The sequence below is a fragment of the Lithobates pipiens genome, unplaced genomic scaffold, assembly GCF_037356315.1.
Source record: "Lithobates pipiens isolate NorthernLeopardFrog02 unplaced genomic scaffold, aLitPip1_a1.2 Scaffold_8, whole genome shotgun sequence".
NCBI lineage: Eukaryota > Metazoa > Chordata > Amphibia > Anura > Ranidae > Lithobates > Lithobates pipiens.
The window spans coordinates 580,654,668-580,681,744 of NW_027507903.1; the positions used below are offsets into that span (position 1 = coordinate 580,654,668).

Sequence of the window (27,077 nt, forward strand, 5' to 3'; positions counted from 1 at the left end):
CGGACGCGTTTGGTGTGATTTTGGGACTATTCACATTTATACAGCGATCAGTGCAATTAAAAATGCATTGATTACTGTGTAAATGTGACTGGCAGTGAAGGGGTTAACCATTAGGTGGCTCTGTAGGGGTTAAGTGCATCCTTGGGAGTGATTCTAACTGTGGGGGGGAGTGGCTGTGTGTGACATGTCACTGATCAGCACTTCCGATTACAGGGAGCTGTGATCAGTGTCAGTGTCATTAGGCAGAGCGGGGAGATGCTTGTTTACATTAGCATTTCCCTGTTCTTGCTCTCCATGAGACGATCGTGGGTATCCCCGCGGGCATCAAATCCGCGGTACCATGATCGCGCAAGCAAGCCGCCTCTTAAAGGGCAACATACAGGTACATTAATCTGCCTGTACGTACCCTTCTGCCGCAATATATATATGAATATGAAACCGATTAGTTACTATGCACAATTGCACCAGATTCTGTGTGCCCCAGTTTTAATAAATCCCCTCCATAGTGTTTTATTTCAAGGCAGCTCTCATATACCAGCTGTTGATCAGCACGTATCTCAAAACAACTCATGTGCCGGAAGGAAAGCGCCAGAGGTGTTTAATTATGTCCAGTAGCAGTTTTTATTAAAAGACACGTTCAATTTTGTTAATGTGTTTTGATGGGTTAAAAGGGTCCCCCTTCATCAGAATTAGTAAATGTTGAAAAATAAGAACTTAAAATGGATAGATGTATACTTTATTAACTTTGATACACCGGAGGGGTGGAGTTACTCTTTGGCCTAGGGTTGCCACCTCATCCCTTTAAACCCAAACACATATGAATTACACAGGTTCTGAGGCTAAATTAATGCAGATAAGCCACCAAGTGAGTTTAATTACCACCTTAATCAGCCACAGAACCTGTGTAATTAATATGTGTTCGGTTTTAAAGGAATGAGGTGGCAACCCTAGGCCAAAGGGTAACTCCACCCTTCCGGTGTATCAAAGTTAGTTAGCCTAATGTACATGGGACACTGAGGTAACCTCTTCTGAACGATTTGTTTGACAGCTTGAAACCGGCGTGTAAAAACGCCCATTTAGCCGTGTTTAGTCGCGTTTTGTCACATTCGCATCTAGGAGCGTTTACTGTATTATTTAACTATTTCAGCCATTCTGTGAGACCAGAGTGAGGAATAGCAGCTGAGAGAGCAGCAGTGTACTTGTGTCTACCTCAATTTAGGTGTTTTTACTATGGATCCCATCATGAATGAGCATATGTGAGGAAATCCTCCTGACATTGCTGTTGATGAGGCAGGAAAGACGTCGGAAATGGCGCGCGAAGACCAGAGTTCGTCGCTACTGGACTCATCCATTGATTGCGCAGCTCATGTCTGTAGGATATTTTTCCAACATGTATGTACAGCTAGTGGTGTGTTGGATTGGATCATGGGCTCATTAGGGGTATATAAATGGTCTATGAAGCATTGCAAGCAATTACAAGTTTTTAATCACTTAGGCTGCTTTCACACTGGGGCGGTATTCAGGCGTTACAGCGCTAAAAATAGCGCCTGTTTAACGCCTGAAAAAAACCGGCCCCTTTAACTCCAGTGTGAAAGCCGGAGGGCTTTCACACTGGAGCGATGCGCTGGCAGGACGGTGAAAAAAGTCCTGCTAGCCGCATCTTTGCAGCGGTGAAGGAGCGGTGTATTCACCGCTCCTAAACCGCTCCTACCCATTGAAATCAATGGGACACCGCGGCAATACCGCCGGCAAAGCGCCGCTACAGCGGCGCTTTGCGGGCGGGTTTAACCCCTTTTCGGCCGCTAGCGGGGGTTAAAACCACCCCGCTAGCGCCCACACACCGCCGCTAAAACGACGGTAAAGTGCCGCTAAAAATAGCGGCGCTTTACCGCCGACGCTGCTCCCACCCCAGTGTGAAAGCAGCCTTAAGCCCCGGACCATTTTGCAGGCCAAAGACCAGAGCACTTTTTGCGATTTGGCACTGCATCGCTTTAACTGACAATTGCACAGTTGTGCGACGTGGCTCCCAAACAAAATTGACATCCTTTTTTTCCCACAAATAGAGCTTTCTTTTGGTGGTATTTGATCACCCCTGCGTTTTTTATTTTTTGCGCTATAAACAAATAAAGCATCACTTTTTTTAAAAACGCATTATTTTTTTAATTTTGCTATAATAAATATCCCCAAAAAAATATATAAAAAAAGCATTTTTTTTCCTCAGTTTAGGCCAATACGTATTTGTCTACATATTTTTGGTAAAAAAAATCACAATATGCGATTATTGATTGGTTTGCGCAAAAGTTATAGCATTCACAAAATAGGGGATAGTTTTATGGCATTTTTATTAATAATTTTTTTTTTTACTAGTAATGGCGGCGATCAGCGATTTTTATCTTTTATTTATTTTTGTGGTTTTTCATCATCTGCTATCATTTTTAAGTTTTGTAATGTGAAAAAAATAGAGCACCTTTGAAAACGCTTCTAAACTAAACTGCTGCTAAACGTCGGTATCGCGTTTAGAAATGTTTGGCATCTGAAACATCGGAAACCTCTGCATCTGAAATCATTTTCTTTGCCTTCAAAGAAAAGCCTCTAAACTTAACTGCATAAAAACGACATTAAACAAACCTGGGGTACATGTCCACATAAGATAACATTGGATGAGTTCAGGGGCAGCTGAAGAAAGCATCCAACTGCCTCTGAATGTCCGTTTACCAGCAGCAGTGTACATGAGGCCTTTCTGTGAAAAAGGGTTGCTGTGTTTGATTACATTTTTTTTTTAAACCATGTTTTTATTTTTATGAGAGCCCCGTAAGGCAATGTCCATCCTTTCATCCATTTTTGATTACCGTTCTTACAGTCTATATTTCCTACTCAGTGGTATATTTACCACCCCCCAAAAAAATATACCCCCCAGTCGGCGGGGTCACAGGCATCCCCCTGGTAGTCGGTCACCAGTCCCGCACTTACCCCATCTAGGTCCCTTCCTTCGGGCAGTGGCTTTACCCTGCTTCTCCTCTCCTCCTCGGCTTCGGCGGCTCCCTCCGTGTCTCCTTTCGGCCAATCGGTTGATGGGACTCTGGAACCACTTCCTGATTGGCCCAGGAGGGGAATCATTTATTCAGTCGCTATTGTCACACAACTGGGTAGGCTCTGGGCGAAGTTCTCTGCGCCCTGAGCCCACCCATTTTTGAAGCCAATTAGAGCCTCAGGCTATAATCACGTGCTTCTAAGAAGAAAAAAAACAATTGGAATCCAGGCGTGGGCCCTGCATGTAGATCAGAGGTCGGGTGCATGGCTTAGGGGGGCAGCGCCCCGGCGCCCTGTATGGACGGACCGCTACCGTTCCTACTACTTTTCTAGCTTTCTTCCACAACTCCCTTCTGGACATCCACTCCAATAATGTGGTTGTAAAACTTTCCATGTACCCAGTGAAGGGATTATACTCAGGTAATACACAGAGATGAAACAAATCCTCCTATATAATTTGTATCTGTTTAAATGCAGCCATTGCTTCGTCCATTCAAAGTGCTGAATTTATAAGCTTGTCTGAGAGTTCAGAAAAAGGGGGGTGGAGAGCTGAAGTTACACACTACAGAGCTCAGTAAGGAAAGTTTTGAGAGCTGATTGGCTGGGACAACCCCACCCCCCCCCCCCTCCCCTCCATCACACAGCACACCATAGGAACAGAGCTGAGGCTTTCAATCTGATGGAGATCCCTTCCGTGACCATTTTTCTTTTAGTGTCAGGAAAAATAGTCAAGAGTGATTCATGCTGATAGCTGAGGAATGAAGCAGCAGATAGAAATGACCCTTTGTGCTTTTAATTGAAACAAGTACACACTATAGAGGGATATGCTTTGTTAATTTTTCATGTCTAATGCCATGTAAACACATGACTGGACTTTCCAGCAGACTAGGTCCGGCAGGATCAGTCCATCGGACAATACGATCGTATGTGGGCTAGTCCGACCATTTTTCGGGGAAAAAATCAGAAGGACCTAGAAATAAAACATGTTTCAAATCTTTCCGACGGACTGGGTTTGTTGAAAAATACGTTCGTCTGTGTGCTAGTCTGACGGACCAAATAAGACGCTAGGGCAGCTATTGGCTACTGGCTATTGAACTTCCTTGTTTAGTCCCGTTTACATCATCACATTCAAAACGAATGGACTTTCGACCGGACCTAGTCCGTTCGTGTGTGGCCAAGTCCGTTTGTTCAGAAAATCCGTCGGACTTCTGCTGAAAGTCCGACGTGAAGACCATTAGACCTAGTCCATCAAAAAGTCTGGTCGTGTGTACGCAGCATTAAGATTTACAACCCCTTTAAATGTGTAGCTACAGCCATTATCTGCAAGTCCTGCCATTATATTTTACATTTACACCAACCAACAATAACATTATCACCACTGGGAGGTAAATTTAATACCACTGCTTATCTTCAGTCAAAAGTGAACCTGAAAGCGCACACCAGCAGATCACCTGGTTAAATTAAGTGACAGATCATCTACAGCTTGTCTCCTCCCAAGCCACGCCCCTTTAATGTGTTTACCCCGCTTATGTGCTTAACCATTTGATTAAGCCCATGAGCGGGTGAAAAGGGCTAGATGGGTGTAGCTTGGGAGGAGACAAACTGAAGCTGTGCTTTTACCTCATCCAAACGGGCAGTTTGTTGGTGTGCACTTCAACTTGGCGACACAGGGGTGTGGTGGTTAGCACTCTCACCTAGCAGTAAGAAGGGTCGCTGGTTCGGATCCCAACCATGACACTACCTGCCTGGAGTTTGCATGTTCTCCCTGTGCCTGCGTGGGTTTCCTCCGGGTACTCCGGTTTCCTCCCACAATCCAAAGACATGCAAGTAGGTTAATTGGCTTCTGTCTAAAATTGGCCCTAGTATATGAATGGGGACCTTGGATTGTGGGTTCCTTGAGGGTAGGGACCGATGTGAGTGTGCAATGTACAGGGACAATTGTAGACAATCACTCAGGTTGGACTGATGTCTTTATTCAACCTTACTAACTATGAAACTATGAAACTTCTCTTTTGATTGTTGGTAGTGTCGGGCCAGATGGCCACTTTGGAAGTAAACACCCTATAGAGATTGAAGTCACAGAGTGATACAAAGTGAAGCTTTGAGTGATGCTAGTTTGTGCTTTTGGGTAACATTGACTATTTTGTTACAATAGCATCTAAAAGTGGGCGAGATATATTAGGCAGCAAGTGAACATTTTGTCCCTAGAGTGGATGTTGAAAGTAGAAAAAATGGGATAGCTTATGCATATGATTGACTTTTATAAGGTCTAAATTGTAATGGTAACTCCAAAACGGCAGCACTTGTGTGATGTTCCCAGTCTGCAGTTTTCAGGGCCTACTAAAAGTGGTCAATGGAAGGAAAACAAGCTAACTGGGGATAGGATCAAGGGTGGCCAAGGCCCATTGATGCATGAGAGGAGTGAAGGCTGGCTTGTGTAGTCCAATCCAATAGAAGAGCTACTGGAGCTCACATTGCTGAAAAAGTTAATGCTGCTTCTGATAGAAAGATGTCAGAACATTCTATGACTCACAGTTTGTTGTGATGGGGCAGCATAGCCGCCAACCAGTCAGGTGCCCGTACTGACCTGTGTCCACAGCCAAAAGCATTTACAATGGGCATGTGAGCATCGGAAATGGACCACAGAGCAATAGAAGAAGGTGGCCTGATCTAATGAATCACGTTTTTTCTTTTACTTTATCTGGATGGCCGAGTGCTTGTGTGTCGCTTACCTGGGGAAAAGATGGCACCATGATGCGCTTTGGGAAGACAGACATCTCAAGTCTCCCGGAAGGTGCGGGAGACTCCTGCATTTCACCAAAGCCCCCCCCCCCCCAAATAAAATATTGTAAAAAAATTCTAAAAAATGAAAAAAAGTGTAAAAAAAATGAAAAAAAGTGTAAAAAAAATGTAAAAAAGCATTGTGGAAAAAATTCAAAATTAAAAGCTAATTAAAATATAAAAAAATCAATTATTAAAAGTAAAAAAATGACTGACACCGTCCACTGCCACCCACCCCCTTCCCCAGAAGCGCTGCAAAAAAATATTGAGAAAGTGATTTAAATAATATTTTTCTGTGGGGGATGGGGGGGGGGGTGCATTTTCGGGCACGAAGCACCACCTCCCTGAAATTCGTTTTTGCAAGTTGGGATGTCTGGGAAGAAGGCAAGCCGGTGGAGGCAGTGTGATGCTTTGTCTAGTGGAGCCCATACCTTGATGGCTCAAGGTTATTTAGGCAGCAAAAGTGGGGACCTACTCAATATTAGGTGGGTGGTAATAATGTTATGGTGGATGGTCATAATATTATGGCTGATCAGTATATAGGTAAACAGTATAAAGGCATGACATGGATAGATATGGAATTAAATTCAATTTTGTCATGCTGAGTAGATTGTACATCTCTTTATATTTATATTGTGGGTTGTACACTTGAAGACTGTCAATCATCATCTGCTACTATAAGATGTTTTTTTGTACTTCCATATCTATTTAACTTTATGCTGTGTTTGTATTCCTCTTTTAAAAAATGTAATAAAAATATTGAAACAGAAAGATAAGCACATGCACTGGACATATATGGGAAGAATGATCCTGAGGGGTAGATTAAAGTGGCAGTGAGTCAGCTTGATAAATCCTCCCAAATCTCCTCAAAAGGGACACATTATCCCTTGCGTTTCTCATTTACATCTACTCTATCGACTGCTAACAATACTGAATACTGCTGGCAACAACAGATTTCGTGTGTATGTGTGTGTATATATATATATAGATACTGTATATAGATAGATAGATAGATATTTACTGTGTATATACACACTGTATACAATATATATATATATATATATACACACACACACAGTATATCAGGGCCGTCTTTAATATTGATTGGACCCTGGGCAAAACTTTTCTTGGGGGCCCCCCATGCAGTTTCGCTCTCCACCTGCTCTGAGACATACAATAATTAGCAGTTAGACTCAAAATCAGTTTACTGAATAAGATCAGGCAGCTATTGTGATTGGTTGCTAGAGGTTACAGCGCGGCTCAATAATTAGTTGCTAGAGGTTACAGCACATGATTTCTGCTTGTTGATTGGTTGCTAGAGATTACTGTGGATATGACCTCAGGGGGGCATGATATACAGTGCCTTGCGAAAGTATTCAGCCCCCTTGAACTTTTCAACCTTTTGCCACATTTCAGGCTTCAAACCTAAAGGTATAAAATTTTTATTTTTTGTGAAGAATCACCAACAAGTGGGACACAATTGTGAAGTGGAACGAAATCTATTGGATTTTTAAAACTTTTTTAACTAATAAAAAAATGAAAAGTGGGGCGTGCAAAATTATTCGGCCCCCTTGCGTTAATACTTTGTAGAGCCACCTTTTGCTGCGATTACAGCTGCAAGTCGCTTGGGGTATGTCTTTATCAGTTTTGCACATTGAGAGACTGAAATTCTTGCCCATTCTTCCTTGCAAAACAGCTCGAGCTCAGTGAGGTTGGATGGAGAGCATTTGTGAACAGCAGTTTTCAGCGCTTTCCACAGATTCTCGATTGGATTCAGGTCTGGACTTTGACTTGGCCATTCTAACACCTGGATACATTTATTTGTGAAGCATTCCTTTGTAGATTTTGCTGTATGTTTGGGATCATTGTCTTGTTGGAAGATAAATCTCCGTCCCAGTTTCAGGTCTTTTGCAGACTCCAACAGGTTTTCATCCAGAATGGTCCTGTATTTGGCTGCATCCATCTTCCCCTCAATTTTAACCATCTTCCCTGTCCCTGCTGAAGAAAAGCAGGTCCAAACCATGATGCTGCCACCACCATGTTTGACAGTGGGGATGGTGTGTTCAGGGTAATGAGCTGTGTTGCTTTTACGCCAAACATATCGTTTTGCATTGTGGGCAAAAATTTTGATTTTGGTTCCATCTGACCAGAGCACCTTCTTCCACATGTTTGGTGTGTCTCCCAGGTGGCTTGTGGCAAACTTTAGATGAGACTTTTTATGGATATCTTTGAGAAATGGCTTTCTTCTTGCCACTCTTCCATAAAGGCCAGATTTGTGCAGTGTACGACTGATTGTTGTCCTATGGACAGACTCTGCCACCACAGCTGTAGTTCTCTGCAGTTCATCCAGAGTGATCATGGGCCTCTTGGCTGCATCTCTGATCAGTCTTTTCCTTGTCTGAGCTGAAAGTTTAGAGGGACGGCCAGGTCTTGGTAGATTTGCAGTGGTCTGATACGCCTTCCATTTCAAAATGATCGCTTGCACAGTGCTCCTTGGGATGTTTAAAGCTTGGGAAATCTTTTTGTATCCAAATCTGGCTTTAAACTTCTCCACAACAGTATTACGGACTGCCTGGTGTGTTCCTTGGTCTTCGTGATGCTCTCTGCGCTTTCAACAGAACCTTGAGACTATCACAGAGCAGGTGCATTTATACAGAGACTTGATTACACACAGGTGGATTCTATTTATCACCATCAGTCATTTAGGACAACATTGGATCATTCAGAGATCATCGCTGAACTTCTGGAGTGAGTTTGCTGCACTGAAAGTAAAGGGGCCGAATAATTTTGCATGCACCACTTTTCAGTTTTTTATTTGCTAAAAAAGTTTAAATTATCCAATAGATTTCGTTCCACTTCACAATTGTGTCCCACTTGTTGGTGATTCTTCACAAAAAATTTAAATTTTATATCTTTGTTTGAAGCCTGAAATGTGGCAAAAGGTTGAAAAGTTCAAGGGGGCCGAATACTTTGGCAAGGCTCTGTACATATCAATGCCGCCAACTGCTCATATTTACATATGAATGCTGCTGCTATTTTCACACGAATGCCGGTTATTTACATGTAATCACAGGGTCTGCAGGTGAGTCATCTGTACACAATAGGGCAAAGCTGGGCAGCATTAGTGGCAGCATTTTACACTGAGATATTGGGACACAACACAGGACTAAACCTCAAGGGACAAGGGAATTTAAACCAGGATAGTTGGCAAGTATGAGGCAGCTGCTTTGGGCTCCACAACAATGACAGGGCCCAGGGCAGCTGCCCCTTTTGCCCTGCCTTAAAAACGGCCCTGCAGTATATACACACAAACCTGTATATCATCTACCACACTTTTTTGCCATTTCTCAGAACCCAGCTGGGTGACAGGTTCACATAGAAATAACATGAAATAATAGTATTTAACATTAACTAACTTCATAAAAGAGCCACGTTTAGAAAACCTCAGTCCCCCTATTTCCAACAGATCTTGAGCTTATACAGGATCTTGCCAACTTCTTTTTTATAGTTTGCTATATTATAATAATCCTTTAACATTGATTTTAGGATTAAAATCGTTGAGAATTATTTTGTTGCTTTATAGAGAGTAGAAATAATAAAAATTCCATTTTATATATCAGCTTCACACAAGTACAATAGATAGAATACATCAGCCATACTGTTTCCACCCTTTGTCAGCCTTTCTCAACCTTTTTACCACAAAAGGAACCCCCTCAATTAGTTTGCAGGTCTCAGGGAAACCCCACTAGAATGATTAGACATACAGTTCGTAGTACTAAAATTAGCAAGATCAGTGGGTTCTAGAGAGTATTAAATAAAAGAATAAAGAATGGGGTTTCACAAAAAGGTGAAAACAAATGTAGTGTCAATCTACACATTCGCAGTAGCGCAGTGAAAAATGTATAAATCATTGAATGAAATTATTTTGAAATAGTGTCCATGTTCAAAATGTCCATCACAAATATAAATGCTCTTATATCAAAAGTCCATTGTGAAAAACTGGTGCAAATATCCAAAAGAAAACACCGTAAATCCTTCACCAAAGTGAAAAAGTGCCAGTTCCACACCTTTTTACAATGAGGCTCACCAGATTGTGTACATTTCAATCACATGTGCAATTAATCTTGCTTTATGCAGATGACAATTCCAATCTCCATTCAGATCTCTTCAGACTGAAAATAGATGACAGCTCTAAGAAGTAAGAGAATATCATGCCCATTAAATAGCTGGTTAGTCCTGGCGATCCTCATTGTCCTGCTCCACATCGGTTCAGGCTGGAAGATGTGTTTTAGATTGGGTGCCTCTCCGTCTAGGGATGGCCAGGAGCTCCATGCTGACCAGCAGCGAACGCGGATGTGGAAATGACAGCTCCACGCTTCCAAAGTGGAAGCCAAGGGCTGTCAGTCACAGAGGCTACGCGTTCGGAACTCACAGCTCTTGTGAGCTCCGAGCGCGTAGTCTCTGTGACTGACAGCCTTTGGCTTCCACTTCCGCCCTGTCTTGTTGACATCACTTCCGCATCCGCATTCCACACTGGTCTGTTTTTAAGTTCTCTTTTTTCTTTTGGATATTTGAACCAGTTTTTCACAATGGACTTTTAATATAAGAGTTTTTATATGTGTGATGAACATTTTGAATATGGACACTATTTCAAAATAATTTCATTCCATGTTTTATACATTTTTCACTGCGCTACTGTGAATGTGTAGATTGACACTACATTTGTTTTCAAATAGTTTTTTTGGCTAATATTTTATTTTAAAGTAGCAGCACATTTAATAATATTAGTTTTTTTAGTTTTTTAGCACAGTGCTTATATGAGAAAAAATGGGATTTACCTAACAATAAAAAAAGTAACAAATAATAATAATAATGAGGTGATCAGTGCAGCCAGGAGAGCAATGTGCCAATGTTCTCTTCTCCGGAAATCCTTAGCCACCTCTGGGAGAACCTCAAGGTTCCATGGACCTCTGGTTGAGAAAGGCTGAGAAAGGATGAACTATTTGGTCTTCATTAGCAAAACATTTCATGCCTTTATCCCGTCATGACCTGTTTGGGAAATGTGGCTAATGTATTGATTAAAGGAAATCTATACTGAGGAGGTTACGCAAGTTCTCACTGCTGACCCCTCCTTCTGAATTTGATAGTTACTGGACTGTCACACCACTCCAAGAGAGTCAAGGTTATAGAACACGAAATGTAACAAATAATAATTATGGGATGGTCATTGCAGCCAGGAGATCAATCTACCAATGCTATCTTCTCCAGGAACCCTTAGCCATCTCTATAAGGACCCCAGGGTTCCATGGACCCCTGGTTGAGAAAGGCTCAGAAAGGTTGCTCTATTTAGTCTTTATGCACTGTACATTTATGTCTTTATCCCATCATGACTTGTTTGGGCAATGCAGCTAATGTATCGATTAAAGTAAATCTATACTGAGGAGGTTAAGCAAGTTTTCACTGTTGACCCCTCCTTCTGAATTTGATAGTTACCAGACTGTCACACCACTCCAAGAAAGTCAAGGTTATGGATCATAAAGTGTAACACATAATAATAATGGCTAGAAAAGAAACACAGACTGTGAAAACTGTAGTGACCCTCTACAGTGGTGGTTAGTGTAGTCAGGAGATCAATCTTTCAATGATCTCTTCTCAAGGAACTCCTCGCAACCTCTGGAAGAACCCCAGGGTTCCATGAAACATTGGTTGAGAAAGGCTGAGAAAGTTTTCTCTATGTGGTTTTCATTAGTAATACATTCAATAGGTTTATCCAATCATTACCTATTTCAATCAATACCCAATCTATACTGAGGAGGTTCAGCAAGCAAGTCACTGCTGACCCCAAGGTTATGGAACACAAATGTAAATTTGTTGTTGACTTCACTCTAAGTTTCGGGTCAGCAACTCAAAGTGCTGATGCCAGAGAAAGCCAGGTATCTAGCATTTTCAAAAGGAATGCAGCAATGGCAGACACTATATTTATCTAATGCCCTGTACACACGGTCAGAAATTCAGACGGAAAAGGTCCGATTAGATTATATTGTTGGAAAATCCAATCGTGTGTGGGCTCTATCAGACTTTTTCTGTCGGAAATTCCGACTGAATAAATTTGAGAGCAAGATCTCAAATTTTCCGACAAAAAAATCTGATCAGACTTTTTCGATCGTTTGTAGAGAATTCCTATCGGACAAAGTGCCACGCATGCTCAGATCAAATTACGAGACCAAAGCTATTGGCTAGTAGCCTCAACGTAGTCCCGTTGTAACAAACTAACGTCATCACGTTCCGAACTATCGGATTTTCCGACAACTTTGTCCAACCATGTGTATGCAACACCAGTATAGGACAAAATCCGTCTGAAAAAAATCTGACAGATTTTATGCGTGTACAAGGCATAAGTACAGGTTTCCCTTAATGTAACATTAAAAATCATACTTTATGTGAATCAAGAGCTCACATGTCAACATTACCAAATCACATTCTTACTATTAATATGAATACAAAACAGAGTTTCTGACTACCGTTATGTAACCGTAAAGCTAGGGAAATAAACCACATGGTCTCAATCTACTAAGAGCACCATGGGTATGCTGTGTTGTTGAACTTGTCAATTGGGCTAGGCTTTTGATAACAGATCAAGAACAATCACTACAGTATGTAACTCTGCTAAGCAAGAAGCTGAGACTGTATATAAAAGTAACAAATATGGCAGCCACAATTGACCTACCTATTCAAAACCTATATAAAAAACAGTGCTTTGAAAATATTAACAAGCAATTATAATATATATTGCATTAAACTGGTATAATTTTCACATAAAAATCAACAAAGCATCAACAAGACAAGACCTTTAAGCAACATGTAACAGAAATGCAATATCATTTGTAGAATATATCATCCAGCATACTCAAAATGTTCAGCTAATAAAGAAAAATGGCATAAAAGTAAACTGGACCAGCACTTATGGCTACTTTGGCTACTCTAATATCACTGCAAAAAACTGGCAGTTGTCACTTACCCAGAATCCATTGTCCCTCCTGCCCCATTGAATCTACCAAAAAACTTTAGATCGGCCATTTTAGTCCCATCTACATCCTTCATTGAGCCAATCACTCTTTTATTTCTTCTAATCGCAGTCCGTCGTTGTAGTCAGTCCATCCCCATCCGAACGCCACGTTGGACCCCCACGTTTCAGAAACTCCCTGGCCGATTAAGCCTGTGGCATTCCTTACTCGAATGTACACTTGTATAGACTCAACCGGAGTTAATACTTTCAACTAATAATTTCACAAGAGTGGAAAAAAAAAAAGTACTTTCCTCAAGACCTTACAAAGCTAAAACAAAACTGCCAAACAAGTAGGCCTCCCTAAAGCAAACGAAAGGGAAAAATTAGCAGCTCATTAGCAAATTGGCTTCTGTTTAACTCCCTCCCACATTGTGTAATAGGTTTAAATCCCTCTCTTTTTTTTTTTTTTCCCTAACGATGTCACCTCGTTAGAATGACTGAGAGCGTAGCAGGGACACTTATGCTGGAGGGGGGTTGCCATGGCAATAGAGGCCTGCTGGTGCGCGGGAGGCCTGCCCTGCTACTTTTCTAAATTAAATATAGGGAGAATGGAAAATCATGTTAGGAGACATTAGCTGGCTTCTCGCAAGCGTTTAGGTGTGCTGATCCATGCAGCCAACAAGTTGTATAACATTTGAACTCCTCCTAAAAGGGTCAGCCAGACTGAAAAGTGCGCTGGAGAGAAATGACTCTGGCAAAGGGGTCGGCTGAAGTAACCAGGGACCATGTCATATCTAATAGGTCAATTCCTTTGACGAGCAATACAATGTATATATCAGGTTAAAAGGTTTCATTTGAGGGAATAAAAGGCTTTTTTTTTTTTTTTTGCCAACCAATTTTTGTTTTCCAGTAATCTCTTCTGGCCATACAAGGCATTAAAATAAATATATGATAGAGAAATCTGCAATGTGTCTGTACAAAGCTGTTTCTCCGAACACCGTTTTCCGTTAATCTTAGATAACATGTTTAAGCAAATACAGCACAGATGCTTGACACACTGATAAAGCTCTTTTTGTGTATTCTATGGTATTAAACAAATAACAATTTTAATAGAGGCCAAAGAACACATACTGCACTGCCAATTCTGAGAGAGTTATAGAGATCTAAGCATGTATTTACAGGCACAGACAAGAGCAGAAGCATCCAAAGGCTTGCTTGGCATTCACAGTGGACCTGTTGCAGGTATTTTGCAAGCAGAGCCAATGTTAAAGTGATTGTAAAGGAAAAATTTTTAGCTAAAAAAAATAACAAACATGTCATACTTACCTGCTCTGCGTAATGGTTTTGCACAGAGCAGCCCTGATCCTCCTCTTCTTGGGTCCCCGACGGTGCTCTGGGCTCCTCCCCCTTGCCCCCATAGCAAGCCGCTTGATGTGGGGGCACTCGTGCGTGCTCGCTCCCGAGCCGACTCTCTGCGTCCATAAGACACAGAGGGCATGGTCTGCCCCACCAGCAGGAGTCAAATGGCTCCTGCTGCTGCACCTCAGCCAGTGCCAATCAGGAGGGAGGGACCCGGGTCTCGTGCACATCACTGGATCGAGATCAAGTGTAGGTAAGTATTAGGGGGGGCTGAGGGGGAGCTGCACACTGAAGGTTTTTTACCTTCATGCATAAAATTCATGAAAGTAAAAAACCTTCATGCCACGTACACGCGATCAAATTGTCCGGCGGACTAGGTCAGTACAGGACAGTACGCCGGGCAATTCGATCGTGTGTGGGCTCCAGCGGACCTTTTCATCGTAAAAGCCCAGCAGACTTAGAAAGTAATTTTGACTCAAAATTTGTCCGCCGGACTTGGCTTTCAGCGGACAAACCATTCGTCAGTGTGCTAGTCCGGCGGACTAAGAATGACGCATGCTCTGAAGCAAGTACGAGAAGGAAGCTATTGGCTACTGGCTATTGAACTTCCTTTTTCTAGTCCCGTCGTAAGTGCTGTACGTCATCGCGTTAGAAATCGCCGGACTTTCGGAGCGTCTGTGTGTGGCCAAGTCCATTTGTTATATATGTGTATATATATATATATGTCCGGCGGATTGTTTGCCGGATTGTTTGGCGGACCAATTCCGTCGGACAATTCAATCGTGTGTACGCGGCATCAGTCTTTACAACCACTTTAAAGTAGACCTTTTAGTAATTAAACAAATCGCCATGAAAGCATTCCTGATATGTCACAATATACAGCCACAGTATTCATTTTCAGAAAAGCTGCAAGCTGATCATTAAAAAGTAGTCCTTGAATGTCCAGTGACTTCACCTAGGCTGAGATTATGTCATCCATCTGCTGCAGGAAAGAGGAAGCATTTCCTCAATCTCCCCTTCTGCAATGAATGGGCAATAGCACTTTAACATTGCAGCCATTCACATGGGGACAGGATGAAGTAGGGGGCTGACCTGTGTGACACATTTGTGAACACAGCCAAGAACTTTGCAAGCTCCAAGATTTACATTGTTTAGGTCATTTCTAGGCCAGAATTACAAAAGAAAAAGACTTGGGGGTGCTTATTCAGAAGATTGCAAAATGAACAAACAGTAGAACCAGTAGAAGGAATGAGGTCCTGATTCCACTATGTAGATCATTATTTATCACTAGGAGGATCCCTAGTAGAGGGAAAGAAGTCCTGACTCCACTATATAGATATTTAGTTATCACTAGGAGGATCATCAGTAGAAGCATGAAGGTCCTGTTTCCCTTTATAGGGATTTAGTTATCAATGGCTGGTCATCAGTAGAAGAAAGGAAGTCCTGATTCCTTTATATAGAGCTTAATTTACCACTAGGGTAATCAATATTAATAGGAAGGAGATCCTGATTAAAATATATAGATCTTTATTGATCACTGAAGGGATCATCAGCAGGAAGAAGGAAGTCCTGATTTACTGTATAGATCTTTAGCTATTACTAGAGGGATCACCAGAAGAAGGAAGGAAGTTCTGATTCCCCTATATAGATCTTTAGATATCATTAGAGGGTTCACCAGGAGAAGGAAGGGAGTCCTGATTCCCCTATATAGATCATAGATAGACCTCATTCAGAATATTATATTCAGTTCTGTAGACCTCACTTACAAAAAGATATGTACAGTATCTTACAAAAGTGAGTACACCCCTGATATTTTTGTAAATATTTTATTATATCTTTTCCTTTGACGGCACTGAAGAAATGACACTTTGATACAATGTAAAGTAGTGAGTGTACAGCTTGTATAACAGTGTCAATTTGCTGTCCCCCTCAAAATAACTCAACACACAGCCATTAATGTCTAAACCGCTGACAACAAAAGTGAGTACACCCCTTGTGTCCAAATTGGGCCCAAAGTGTAAAAGGTTTTGTGTGGCCACCATTATTTTCCAACACTGCCTTAACCCTCTTGGGCATGGAGTTCACCAGAGCTTCACAGGTTGCCACTGGAGTCCTCTTCCACTCCTCCATGACGACATCACGGAGCTGGTGGATGTTAGAGACCTTTGCGCTCCCCCTCCTTCCATTTTGAGGATGTCCCAAGGATGCTCAATAGGGTTTAGGTCTGGAGACAAGCTTGGCCAGTCCATCACCTTTACCCTCAGCTTCTTTAGCAAGGCAGTGGTCATCTTGGAGGTGTGTTTGGAGTTGTTATCATGTTGGAATAATGCCCTGTGGCCCAGTCTCTGAAGGGAGGGGATCATGCTCTGCTTCAGTATGTCACAGTACATGTTGGCATTCATGGTTCCCTCAAAGAACTGTAGCTGCCCAGTGCTGGCAGCACTCATCCAGCACCAGAACATGACACTCCTACCAACGTGTTTGCCTGTAGGCAAGACACACTTGTGAACGTTCTGGAACAGGCAAGCTTTTAGATCCCTTTCACACTGGGGCGTTTTTCAGGCGTTTTTCAGACGCTTTAGCGTTAAAAAAAGTGCATGTAAAGCGCTTAAAAGAAGCTGCAACTGCAATCCCAATGTAAAAGCCCGAGTGCTTTCACACTGAGATCCCTTTCACACTGGGGCGTTTTTCAGACGCTTTTGCGTTAAAAAAAGCGCCTGAAAGAAGCCGCAACTGCAATCCCAAAGTAAAAGCCCGAGTGCTTTCACACCGAGGCGCTGCGCTGGCAGGGCGTCAAAAAAGTCCTGCAAGCAGCTTCTTTGCAGCGCTTTTGGACAGGTGAATACAACGCTTCTAAAGCGCCTGAAAAACGCCTGAAAAGAGCCTGAAAACGCTTTTGGCAGCAGCGTTTTGTGAGCGCTTTTAACCCTTTATTTGGCCACTAGCAGGGTTTAAAAGCGCCCCAATAGCGCTCGAAAAATGCTGGTAAAGCGCTGCTAGTTTATGCAGAGCTTAACAAACATTTTTTGGGCGCTGACATTGTGAAAGGGCTCTTAAAGCACTTTGGCTTTCATATTGGGATTGCAGATGAGGCTTCTTTCAAGCACTTCACGGGTGTTTTTTTAATGCTAAAGCGCTTGAAAAACGCATGAAAAACGCCCCAGTGTGAAAGGGGTCTTAATTCGACCCAACCGGTCCCCTCACACTGAAACGATTCACACCTGGTGAAGATGCACCTCGATATTCACCTAGGATCCCACTCTCTCAGGCTGGACATCCCGACATGGCGACGGAGGCCGGAATCGCGCAGAGAGATCATGTGAGAGACAGCACCTCTCTCTCAGGTCTGGTCTCTTTACTCCCTCATGGCTGATTGACTTTTTCCTCAGAACACAAAATGTTTTCTTTTTCTTTCCTGTCAGCAAAGCCTGTTGGGATTTGTTTTTCTCCCTGTATACCAGTATATGGGGGAGTTTTGTGTGGGAACTGAACTGCATGTCCCAGAATTCATTGCAGCTCTCTGCAGTTCAGTACAGTCTCTCCCATTGGTTGTTGTAACTGTGCCTTTAATTGGTTTTCTTCTTCCGACCAATAGGGGCACAAAAGAAGCTGCTGAATGCATAGCTCTGTGTGTGTCAGCTCACATTACATTACATTACCCTTTCAGGATGCCAGGTGCATGCATTACAGCAGCAGGGTTTTTTTTAAGCACCTGATTAGAGCCAGAGGCTCTAATAGGCTTCAAAATAGGGTGGGCTCTGGACATAGAGCCCACCTAGGTGTGTTAGAATAGCAAATTAATATTCGCTATTTTAACACTGAATCGCCTCTCCCCCCCAATCAGGAAGCATGGGTGTTTCCCAATTGGCCGAAAGGAGAAGCATTCTGATTGGCCGCCAAGGAGGAGGGAGAAGACAGAAGCTGCCAAGCAGGGGAAAACGATGCCTGCTCGTGATGCCCATGGAGAAGTGCCGGGAAATCCATCCATGGTTGAGTCAAGTGCACCGACTGACTGAATGATGCGGGGGGGGGGCGTGTGCACTGTTTGTTGCCCCCCCCCCCCAAAAAAAAAAAATTACCACCAGCCGCCACTGGTTGTATAAAAGCTCATTTAACTGTTAGGAATATGTATGTGTTTAATGTGCTAGAGTAGGTAATGTAAGGATTTTTGTTAGTGTAGGTAAAATGTTTGACTTGGCTTGTAGCCAAGCCTTTGTTTGATCCTGGGCTGAGTGAGTGGTTGAGTGGTCCATGGAGGCTGGTATGATGCAGCAGGCAGCATCTCTCATACCTCCCCCTACTTCTGGAACTTGCTGGAAACTTCCAGAAGAATGGGAGGGGGGTTAGGAGGGGCTGCCTGCAGTATACACAAGGGCCCTGACCAATCCCCAACTGATAGGTTGGTAGGGGGCAGGCCCCCTCAAATACTCAGGGTCAATTCAGGTGGAAGTTGGAGATAGAGTGTTAGAATGCTGTTGATGTGCCCTTGAGGGTAACCCCCTAGTCTGGGAGGGGTGACCTCGGGCATGGGAACTTAGGTGCAGGAGGGAACCCCTGGCAACCCAAGGAGGAATCATGTCCAGCGGCTCTGAAGCAGGGAGCCAGTGAGCACATCCGGGAGATATCCAGGGAGAAGACAGCCAGGAGGGCTGGTGAGTGAGACAGTCAGGGAGGACAGAGAGGCAGCCTGAGAGGACAGGGTGAGAGCTGTCTTGTGAAAGATTAGCCAGGAGGACTAGTGAAAGGGGCAGTTGGAGCCAGGTGGGCTGGCAGTGCCTGAAGAAGTGGTGCTGGGATCAGTAGCCACAGAAGGAAAGCTGGGTACTAGCATTTTGCTACACAACCAAGGAGTCCATGGTCCCTGCCTGTAATGGGCCTTTTTTTTCATCCGTCTGAGCTCTTTTGTCAGATCACCTAACAGTGTGCCAGCTGGTCCTGGGATTTTTGTGCTGCAACCAAGTGATGTTCTGAAGGAAGTTGAGGCGTGTAAATAGACTGTACAGAACAGTGGTGGCTGGTGCTCAATTTCCTCCCGTTGCTCGCTCGAACAATCGCCACTTCGCCCCCCCCCCCCCAACGCTCGAACGCTGCAACGCTCACCTGTCGCCTGCCAGGCCCCCCTTGCATCTCCTCTCGAGTCCTGGCAGTTGCTTCTCCTTGCGGGCCAATCAGGACTTAGGACTCCCGGCCAATCGGTCTCAGGACCTGCTTCCTGTTTGGCTAGGAGGAGAAACAGAAAAACATTAGCGAATGTTAATTCGCTAATGTCACACAACTGGGTGGGCTTAGGGCGTGGTGCCACCCTATTTTTAAGCCAATTAGAGCTTCGAGCTTTAATCATGTGCTTAAAAAAAAAACATTGAAATCAATGCGTCCCGCGCCCTGCATGTAGATTAGCAGCCAGGTGCATGGATTATGGGCACGGTACCTTTGCACCCTGCATGAACAACCACCACTGGTACAGAAGAATTTGTCCCTCAAGTTTTGCAAGTCAAGTGGGCATCCCATAATACCCCCCCCCCTATTTAAATTTATTCCCCTCAATAAGACGCAAAAAAAAACAAAGCACTGGACTGTTTCCTGACTGCAGGGTGCTTGTGAAGAAACGGTGTGCCTGGCTGTGCAGGATGGGGAATCCCTTTCTACTTGTGGCTCCTAAGGCTCGGTTCACACAGGGGCGACTTGTCCAGGCGACTTCGCTGCCTGACAAGTAGCGCCCTGTTCTGTACTACGGAACCGTTCTAATAGGAGCGACTCGAGTCGCTCCGACTTAGAAAAAAGGTTCCTGTACTACTTTTGCGGCGACTTCGGGCGACTCGCATTGACTTCTATACAGAAGTCGTTTTGCAAGTCGCCGCTGAGGTCGCGGCAGGTCGCGGCGCTGCAAGTCGCGGCGCTGCAAGTCGTGCCGCGTACTGTGTGAACCGAGCCTTAGGGGGTGCGTTACAAGTAAATATTTGAATGTCCATAGCTTGGCCACAAATCTACTTTAAAGAAAGAGCATCGCTCGTAGAGAAGAGAAAAGCCACACTGTGTGCGGGAAAACATCACTTCATCGCCAGAACTTTGTTGTGAATAAATGAATTATTAAAAAGCTTCTAAAGCTTGAAAATATATGTGAGAGTTATTTTAGGTCTTTTACAGTTGGAAATCAGGTTTTCAGACTCTTTAATTGCCAATTAAAGCAAAGTACATAAATAACCTTAATTCTCTGCCTACACAATAGATTGTAGCTCCGGGCTTTAACTTCTAACAAGCAGGTGTACCTAACTTACTTTATAAACCCAAGGCAATTAAAGCAACACTGATCGCCCTCTAGCAGCGGATTAAGCAAAAAAGCTTGTTCGGTTCCTTCACACATTATATCATCTGCAGACTCTGTTGGGACAAAATCATAATGAGTTGTGATGGTCACAGCTGACCCTGGCGTCACCGCTCACTGAATTATTAGGCTCCAAGCCGCGTGTAGCTTAGTAAGTCTTTTCCAAGCTGCCTGTGTCACCGAGGCTGCCAGTAAAAGCAGAATCACAATGCAGACTGGGTCTCTCTGGGATGTTAAACTCGGCATTACCATGGAAACCCACTTGGCTCCTCGCCATGGTCCTGTATTTATTATCTTGCTGGCAGTCGCCGTTAATATTGATTTCCGCTCTGGATTTTGATAAGAGATAATAAGAGAGACGTGGGGACGGTGGCCAGGAGCTCGCTTTTACCAACACCTTCAACAGGTATAGGGAAAAGGCTGACCATTCTCAGAAAGCTTTTTACTGAAAGATCTTTATAGCTGTGCCCCTTACATTGCATGACTGTTTTGTAAGATTAACCCATGGATGCTCAACTTGTGGCCCTCCAGCTGTTGCGGAACTACAATTTCTATCATGCCTCGGTCTTTGGAAATCATGCTTGTAACTGTCAGCCTTGCAGTGCCTCATGGGACACTCATCTGCAACAGCCGGAGGGCCTCAGGTTGAGCACCCATGGATTAACCCTAGTAACCCTATCAAATTCCTTTTGTGTATAGCCATCTTAAAAGAACCAATGCTGCAAAGGACCATACAGGAGGGTCATATTAAAGGACTATCCTATGAGCACTCTCCGGCATGCACTGTACTTGAAGCTGAGCTCCATGTGTAGCACCCTCTAGTGTGCTACTAGTGTGAGTGCAGGAAAACTGACATGCTGACTCATGTTCAAAACCTGTGAGTCCTAATCCGGGTCAGGGTAATTAGAGTTCAGGGCTGGATAACTCATGCATGCTCCTCCCGATTATGGAAAGGTGGAGAACATTCTAGAAGCTGGAGGGTGGAGGATAGGAGAATTATTCTGCATATTTAGTGAAGCTTTGCAACTTCCCAGGTGGTGGGCCTGGCAGGAGATTAAGTGAGCCCCTAAGTATGATTGAGTCATGCCAGCAGGGGAGTTGGGTGGAAGATGGAGATGCAATGATTAGGGGACTGTTGGTGGCCCTAAAGGCGAACCCCCTAGTCTGTGGGGGAGTGCATTGCCTCAACCTGGGGCTCAGGTGCTAGCCTGGGAGGATCCTAACAGGAAAAACTTGGAATAAGTCTTCCCTGAGAGGCAGCGGGAGCTAGTAAGACAGTGTGAGTACTACAGTACGGTGCAGGGACTTACAAAGGGAGAGACTGCTACATGTAGTAGGTCTCTCTGGAAGATAGCGGTATGCTTAAATCTTCCCTAACCTTTCCCTGGGAGATCTCCAGAGAGTCAGTCAGGTAGACTAGTGAAGAAGTAGCCAGGTGGGCCGGTAGAGAAGCGGTCAGGTGGGATACATTTCCTGCAGTGGTAGAGCTGGGAACAGGGGAGTTGGAGGTACTCCAGGATGCAGTTCACTACACATTGTGCTACTTTTTAAGAGACTGAGAGTTCCTAGCCTGTAAGGGTCTGATATTGATCTAGCATAGTCTGTTAGCTACTAAAGAGGAATCAATCAGAGCTGTACAGACCAAAGAGGAGGAATCAATTGGAGTTGTATTTAGGGAGGAAGTTGTCCCTGGTTTTGTTGCTGTCAAGTTGGACATCCCATAATTCCTATCCCCATCCAATTTATTACCCCTCATAAATAAATAAATAAAAACAAAGCTCAAAGACAGTCTTTTTGTGTCTGCAGAAAGTGTGGAAGTTACTTGTGACATATAGAAAAACAGGGAGGGCACACCGACCTTGTGTATTACCAAAGATAAAATGTACCTGACTAGTAAAAACAAAGGTCATACTCACAAACAAGTGTTTTAAAAAAGGCTTAACATTACTCCAAATATACGGAAACCACGTCTTCCAGACACCTCCAACCTGGACCGGATATGAGGATCCAGATGGTATCACCAAATGGCTTACACGTTACGAGGGAGTACCCTCTTCATCAGAGCCTCAGCCATAGCAGACTGACTTTCTCAAGATTCCCTCTATATGGAGCCATTCGCAAACCTGCCACACCCATACAATGTCACTCCACCTAATCATATTGTATGCCAGATCTCACTACTAGCCATAACAATACAAATATGTCCCATTCTCATACAGAGGGGGCTGTGTTCCTGCACTGGCATCAGAGCGCATCTCTCGTTTTCTGGCCCAGTACCTCACATATCACACTATGGCATCATTCAATCATTCTACAAAACACACCTACCCTTTTTAGGATGTTTAGGTCTATCTGTGTCGTGTGATCCACTTTTCTTACCAATGGATGGGTGGTAGTGTGACCTTTCACACTTTATCCAAAGGGTTGGCCACACCACCTAAATATGGACTAAGGGCCTGAGCACAGGAGATAGTTTTGTGTTGGGAAGTTACTTGTGGCCTGGCTGTGCAGCAGTAGAGAACCCTGTCATCTGCAACCCCTAGTGCTACACATATAGCTATAGCTTTTTTTTGCATGGCTACTTTGGTCCAACTTGGACCAATGTAAGTATGCACATGGGTAGGTGCAGCCTGATGCGACAGACAGAAAACACACAGGGGGAGATTAAGGCCCCTTTCACACTGGGGCGGTGTGGGCGTCGGTGGTAAAGTGGCGCTATTTTTAGCGCCGCTTTACTGACGTTTTAGCTGCGCTATTTGGCCACTATAGGGGTGGTTTTAACCCTCGCTAATGGGCAAAAAAAGGTTAAAACCGCCCGCAAAGCGACGCTTTGCCGGCGGTATAGCCGCGGTGCCCCATTGATTTCAATGGGTAGGAGCGGAGAATACACCGCTCCTTCGCTGCTCCAAAGATGCTGCTAGCGCACCACTCCAGTGTGAAAGCCCTCCGACTTTCACACTGGAGTAAAAGGGGCCAGTTTTTATACAGGCGCTATTTTTTATTTTTATTTGAAAAACTCCTCAGTGTGAAAGGGGCCTTACTAAAACTGGAGCACTCAGAATCTGGTGTATCTGTGCATGGTAGACAGTCAGCGTCTAACTTCAGCTTGTTTAGTTAAAAGGGAGGCCCCCCCCCCCCCCAAAAAAAATAAAAAATCAGCAGCTACAATATTCGTAGCTGCTGGCTTTTACTATTAGTGCACTTACCTGTCCAGGCATCCAGTGATGTCCTCACCCGAGACGATTCTTGAATCGGCTCTCAGGTGCTGGCGGCATTATCTTGGCTAAGGGTAACAGCTGGTTTCCTGCTGCTCATATCACGCAGCGCTTTCTGAAAGGGCTGGCTGTGGGGGTAAGGAAAAGGGCCGAACTTCTGGCGCACTGAACTGAGCTGGAAGTGGCAACTTTTGGGGGAGGAAGCAGGCACACGGTTTTGATAGGTACCTGCCCCCCCCAAAAGGTGTCAAATGTAGCAGCGGAAGGGGGGGAAGAGTCAGACAAGCAGACCTTCCCCTTCTGGGTGGAGCTCCACTTTGAGCTTTGACAGTAAAACCTAGAAGCTGATTGGTTTCAGTGCCCAGCTGCACCAGATTTTGCACTGTCCATATTTAGTAAATCTCACCCACAGAGTCCAGGTGTAGTAACAAGAATATATCGTAACAGAAGTCCAGCAATACACAACAGGCCCGGTGGGAAGGCAACCTGACCGGGAGCACTCACAAGATGTAACAGGGATGAACAGTAGTTTAAAGATTTAGAGGTGACGACAGTGTCTTCCCTATTCCTCCGGAACCTTTCCCTGACCCTGTGTACTGTCCCCGTCAGAAGGTGATCTGTTCTTACTCTAGCTATTCACAAAATGCGCACCAAATCCCAGAACCAGGGTCTTAAATAGACTCTGCCTGACCCAAGATGGCCTCCAAAGTCATTTGAGGTGACAATATCCAATCAGATAGCTGCCTCCCTGTGGAACTAAGTTCCTCTCGACTTCCTCTCTCCTCTGCCGCTGCAGACAGTGCCAACTGCGGTGGAGAAAATAGACTGCACCAGCCTGTATGCATATTCCATACTTGTGAGATCCGTGTGGAAACAGAGAACCATTGTAGTAGTTAACACGAGTACAGCTACTATCTTCTAGGTCCCATGCCAAGCAGCTGCCCTGCTGCTTAGTGAAATAGGGGAACACTCACTTGGCAGGGGCACCATTTACAGAACGCCCTGCATTTTTCTTAATGAATGCAAGGCATTCCCTAATTGGACAAGGTGGAGATGCAGGGAGATGATAGCACAAACTCCATCTAATTCAACCGGGGAAAGCTTTGCATTCATTCAGAAGTAGAAAGTATTCTGCGAATGGCGCCCGTGCCGAGCAAGCGATCCCTTTGTTTACTATGCAGCTCACCACAGGACCCAGAAGATAGAGGCAATCACTTTAGTAGAGAGGACTAATATGATGATTATCCACTCCGCAGGGATCTAGCAGGTATGGCAAAGGCATACTTACATTGCCCCAAGCTGGACCAATGTACAGTAACTATGCAAAAGCAATACCTGGAATTCAGCTTTAAAATGTATTAAAGCTGAACTCCAGGAAAACAACTGTATAGACATATGAAATACCTATATTGAAAGTGGTTGTAAACCCTTATATATACCCAGTGAAGTGACTGGCCTCTGGTGATACACAGAGGTGAAACAAATCTTCCTACATTAGTTGTAACTATTATCTATAGCACTTTCTTCTCTACATCTTTACAAAGTGCTGAATTTTAAAACTAGTCTGAGAGTCCAGAAAAAAGGGGGCGGAGAGCTGAAGTTATACTCTGCAGAGCTCAGTGAGGAGAGCTCTGAGAGCTGATTGGAGGGAGGGGACACACCTCCTTTCCCAGCACACAGGAACAGAGCTGAGGCTGTCAATCAGCTAGAGATCCCACCTTTTTTTTTTGTTGGTGTCAGGAAAACTTGTCAGAAGTGAGTGACTCATGGTAATAGCAGAGGAACCAAGCAGCAGACAAGAATGACAGTGCTCTTAATTGAGACAATTACACACTATAGCGGGATATGCTTTGTCCATATTTCATGTCTGGGGTTCACAACCATTTTAAGTTATTTTACCTAGAATAAGGTTTGGATTTTTGACCATCCAGTCCTCATATTAACACAGCCAGTTCATATAGAACAGCCAAGTGGATGACACTATTCTTTCAGTTACAATTTATGAATTCACTGCTGTCATCTCCCCTTTCCCCAGACTGTTGATCAGGCAGTGGTGGAGCTGGAGCAGACTGATGAGGTCATGCCTGTGCATACTCCCACTTTTCTCCAATCAGCATGCTCTGTGCATGCAACACCCCTGATTGGCTCCCAGTCTTGCTCCTCCCAGTTTGAATGCTGCTGTACAGATTATTTATATGCGGCTGTAATCAAGTCAAATTCGAACACCAATCTATAGGGCCCTTCTACTAAATACCAATGTGAGGGGAATATTCTTCCTATAAACACCAGTGCAAGATGGCTTTTCTCCCAGTGAACAACAATGTAATAGATCTATCTCATCTACCTCTAAAAACCAATGTTAGGGGGTTTCCTCCCTCTATGCACTAATGTAAGGAGGCTCTTCTCCTACTAAACACCAAAGTAAGGAGTTCTTATCCCACTAAATACCAAAGTAATAGAACTCTTTTCCCTTAAAAACCCATCTAAACCTATCTTTAGTGTTTTCTCACTAAACACCAATGTGTACTGTCTGTTCTCTCACTAAACACCAATGTGTACTGTCTGTTCTCTCACTAAACACCAATTTAAAGGAGCTCTTCGCCCATGTAAGGGTGGGCTCTTCTCTCACTAAGCAGGGATGTAAGGGGCTCTACTTGTTTCAAACACCAATCTAAGCACTCTTCTTCCTCTAAACACCAATATAAGGAGGCTTAAACACTGATGTAAGGGAGTTCTTCTCCCTCTAAACTCTAGACTTTTCTCCAATTACCCACCAATATAACAAGGCTTTTCTCCCACTAAACATCAATGTAAGGGGTCTGTTCCCCCACTAAACACCAATGTAAGAGGTTTGTTCTCCCACTAAACGCCTATGTAAAGGGACTTTTTTGCCACTATGCAGTGATGTAAGGGAGTTCTGTATTCTTCAAACACCAATAAAAAGAGTCTCTTCTCCCTATAAAGAAACAATGTAAGGAGGCTCTGCTTCCACAAATCACCACTGTATGGGAGCTCTTCCTCTACGAAATGCTTATAAGGGGCCTCCCATGTTGAGGGCATGTGGCCTGGTACGGCTCAGGAGGGGGGGGGGGGGGGGGGCGCTCGCTCGTCCCCCCCTTTCCTGGCCGGCCGGGTAGCGTGCTCGGACAAGGGTCTGATGTGGACTTGGGGGGACCCCCACGCCGATTTTTTTCGGCGTTGGGGAACCCCTTTAAGTCCATACCAGGTGGCGGGGCCAGCGACGTCTCTTTCGCGGGCCCCGCCTACCTGGAGACGTGCTCGAAATGAGCGGACTTTCCTCCGCGTGTGTGGGCGAGTCCGTTCATTTCAAAAGTAGGGCGGATAGTACGGCGGATAGTACGGC

General features: G+C 44.2%; 1 protein-coding gene across 2 annotated transcripts in view; it reads right to left on the bottom strand.

The window, feature by feature from the left end:
* Nucleotides 1-27,077, bottom strand: part of LOC143961100 (potassium channel subfamily T member 2-like) — a 439,371-nt gene that overhangs the window by 302,972 nt on the left and 109,322 nt on the right. The window contains exon 1 of one of the 2 annotated variants that reach the window (XM_077470268.1): nt 12,830-13,152. The exons of the other annotated variant lie outside the window; for it this stretch is intronic. Coding sequence (XP_077326394.1) covers nt 12,830-12,912 — 83 coding nt within the window. The 5' untranslated portion in view covers nt 12,913-13,152. Of the gene's footprint in view, nt 1-12,829; nt 13,153-27,077 lie in introns of those variants that run through there. 2 annotated transcript variants of the gene reach the window in all.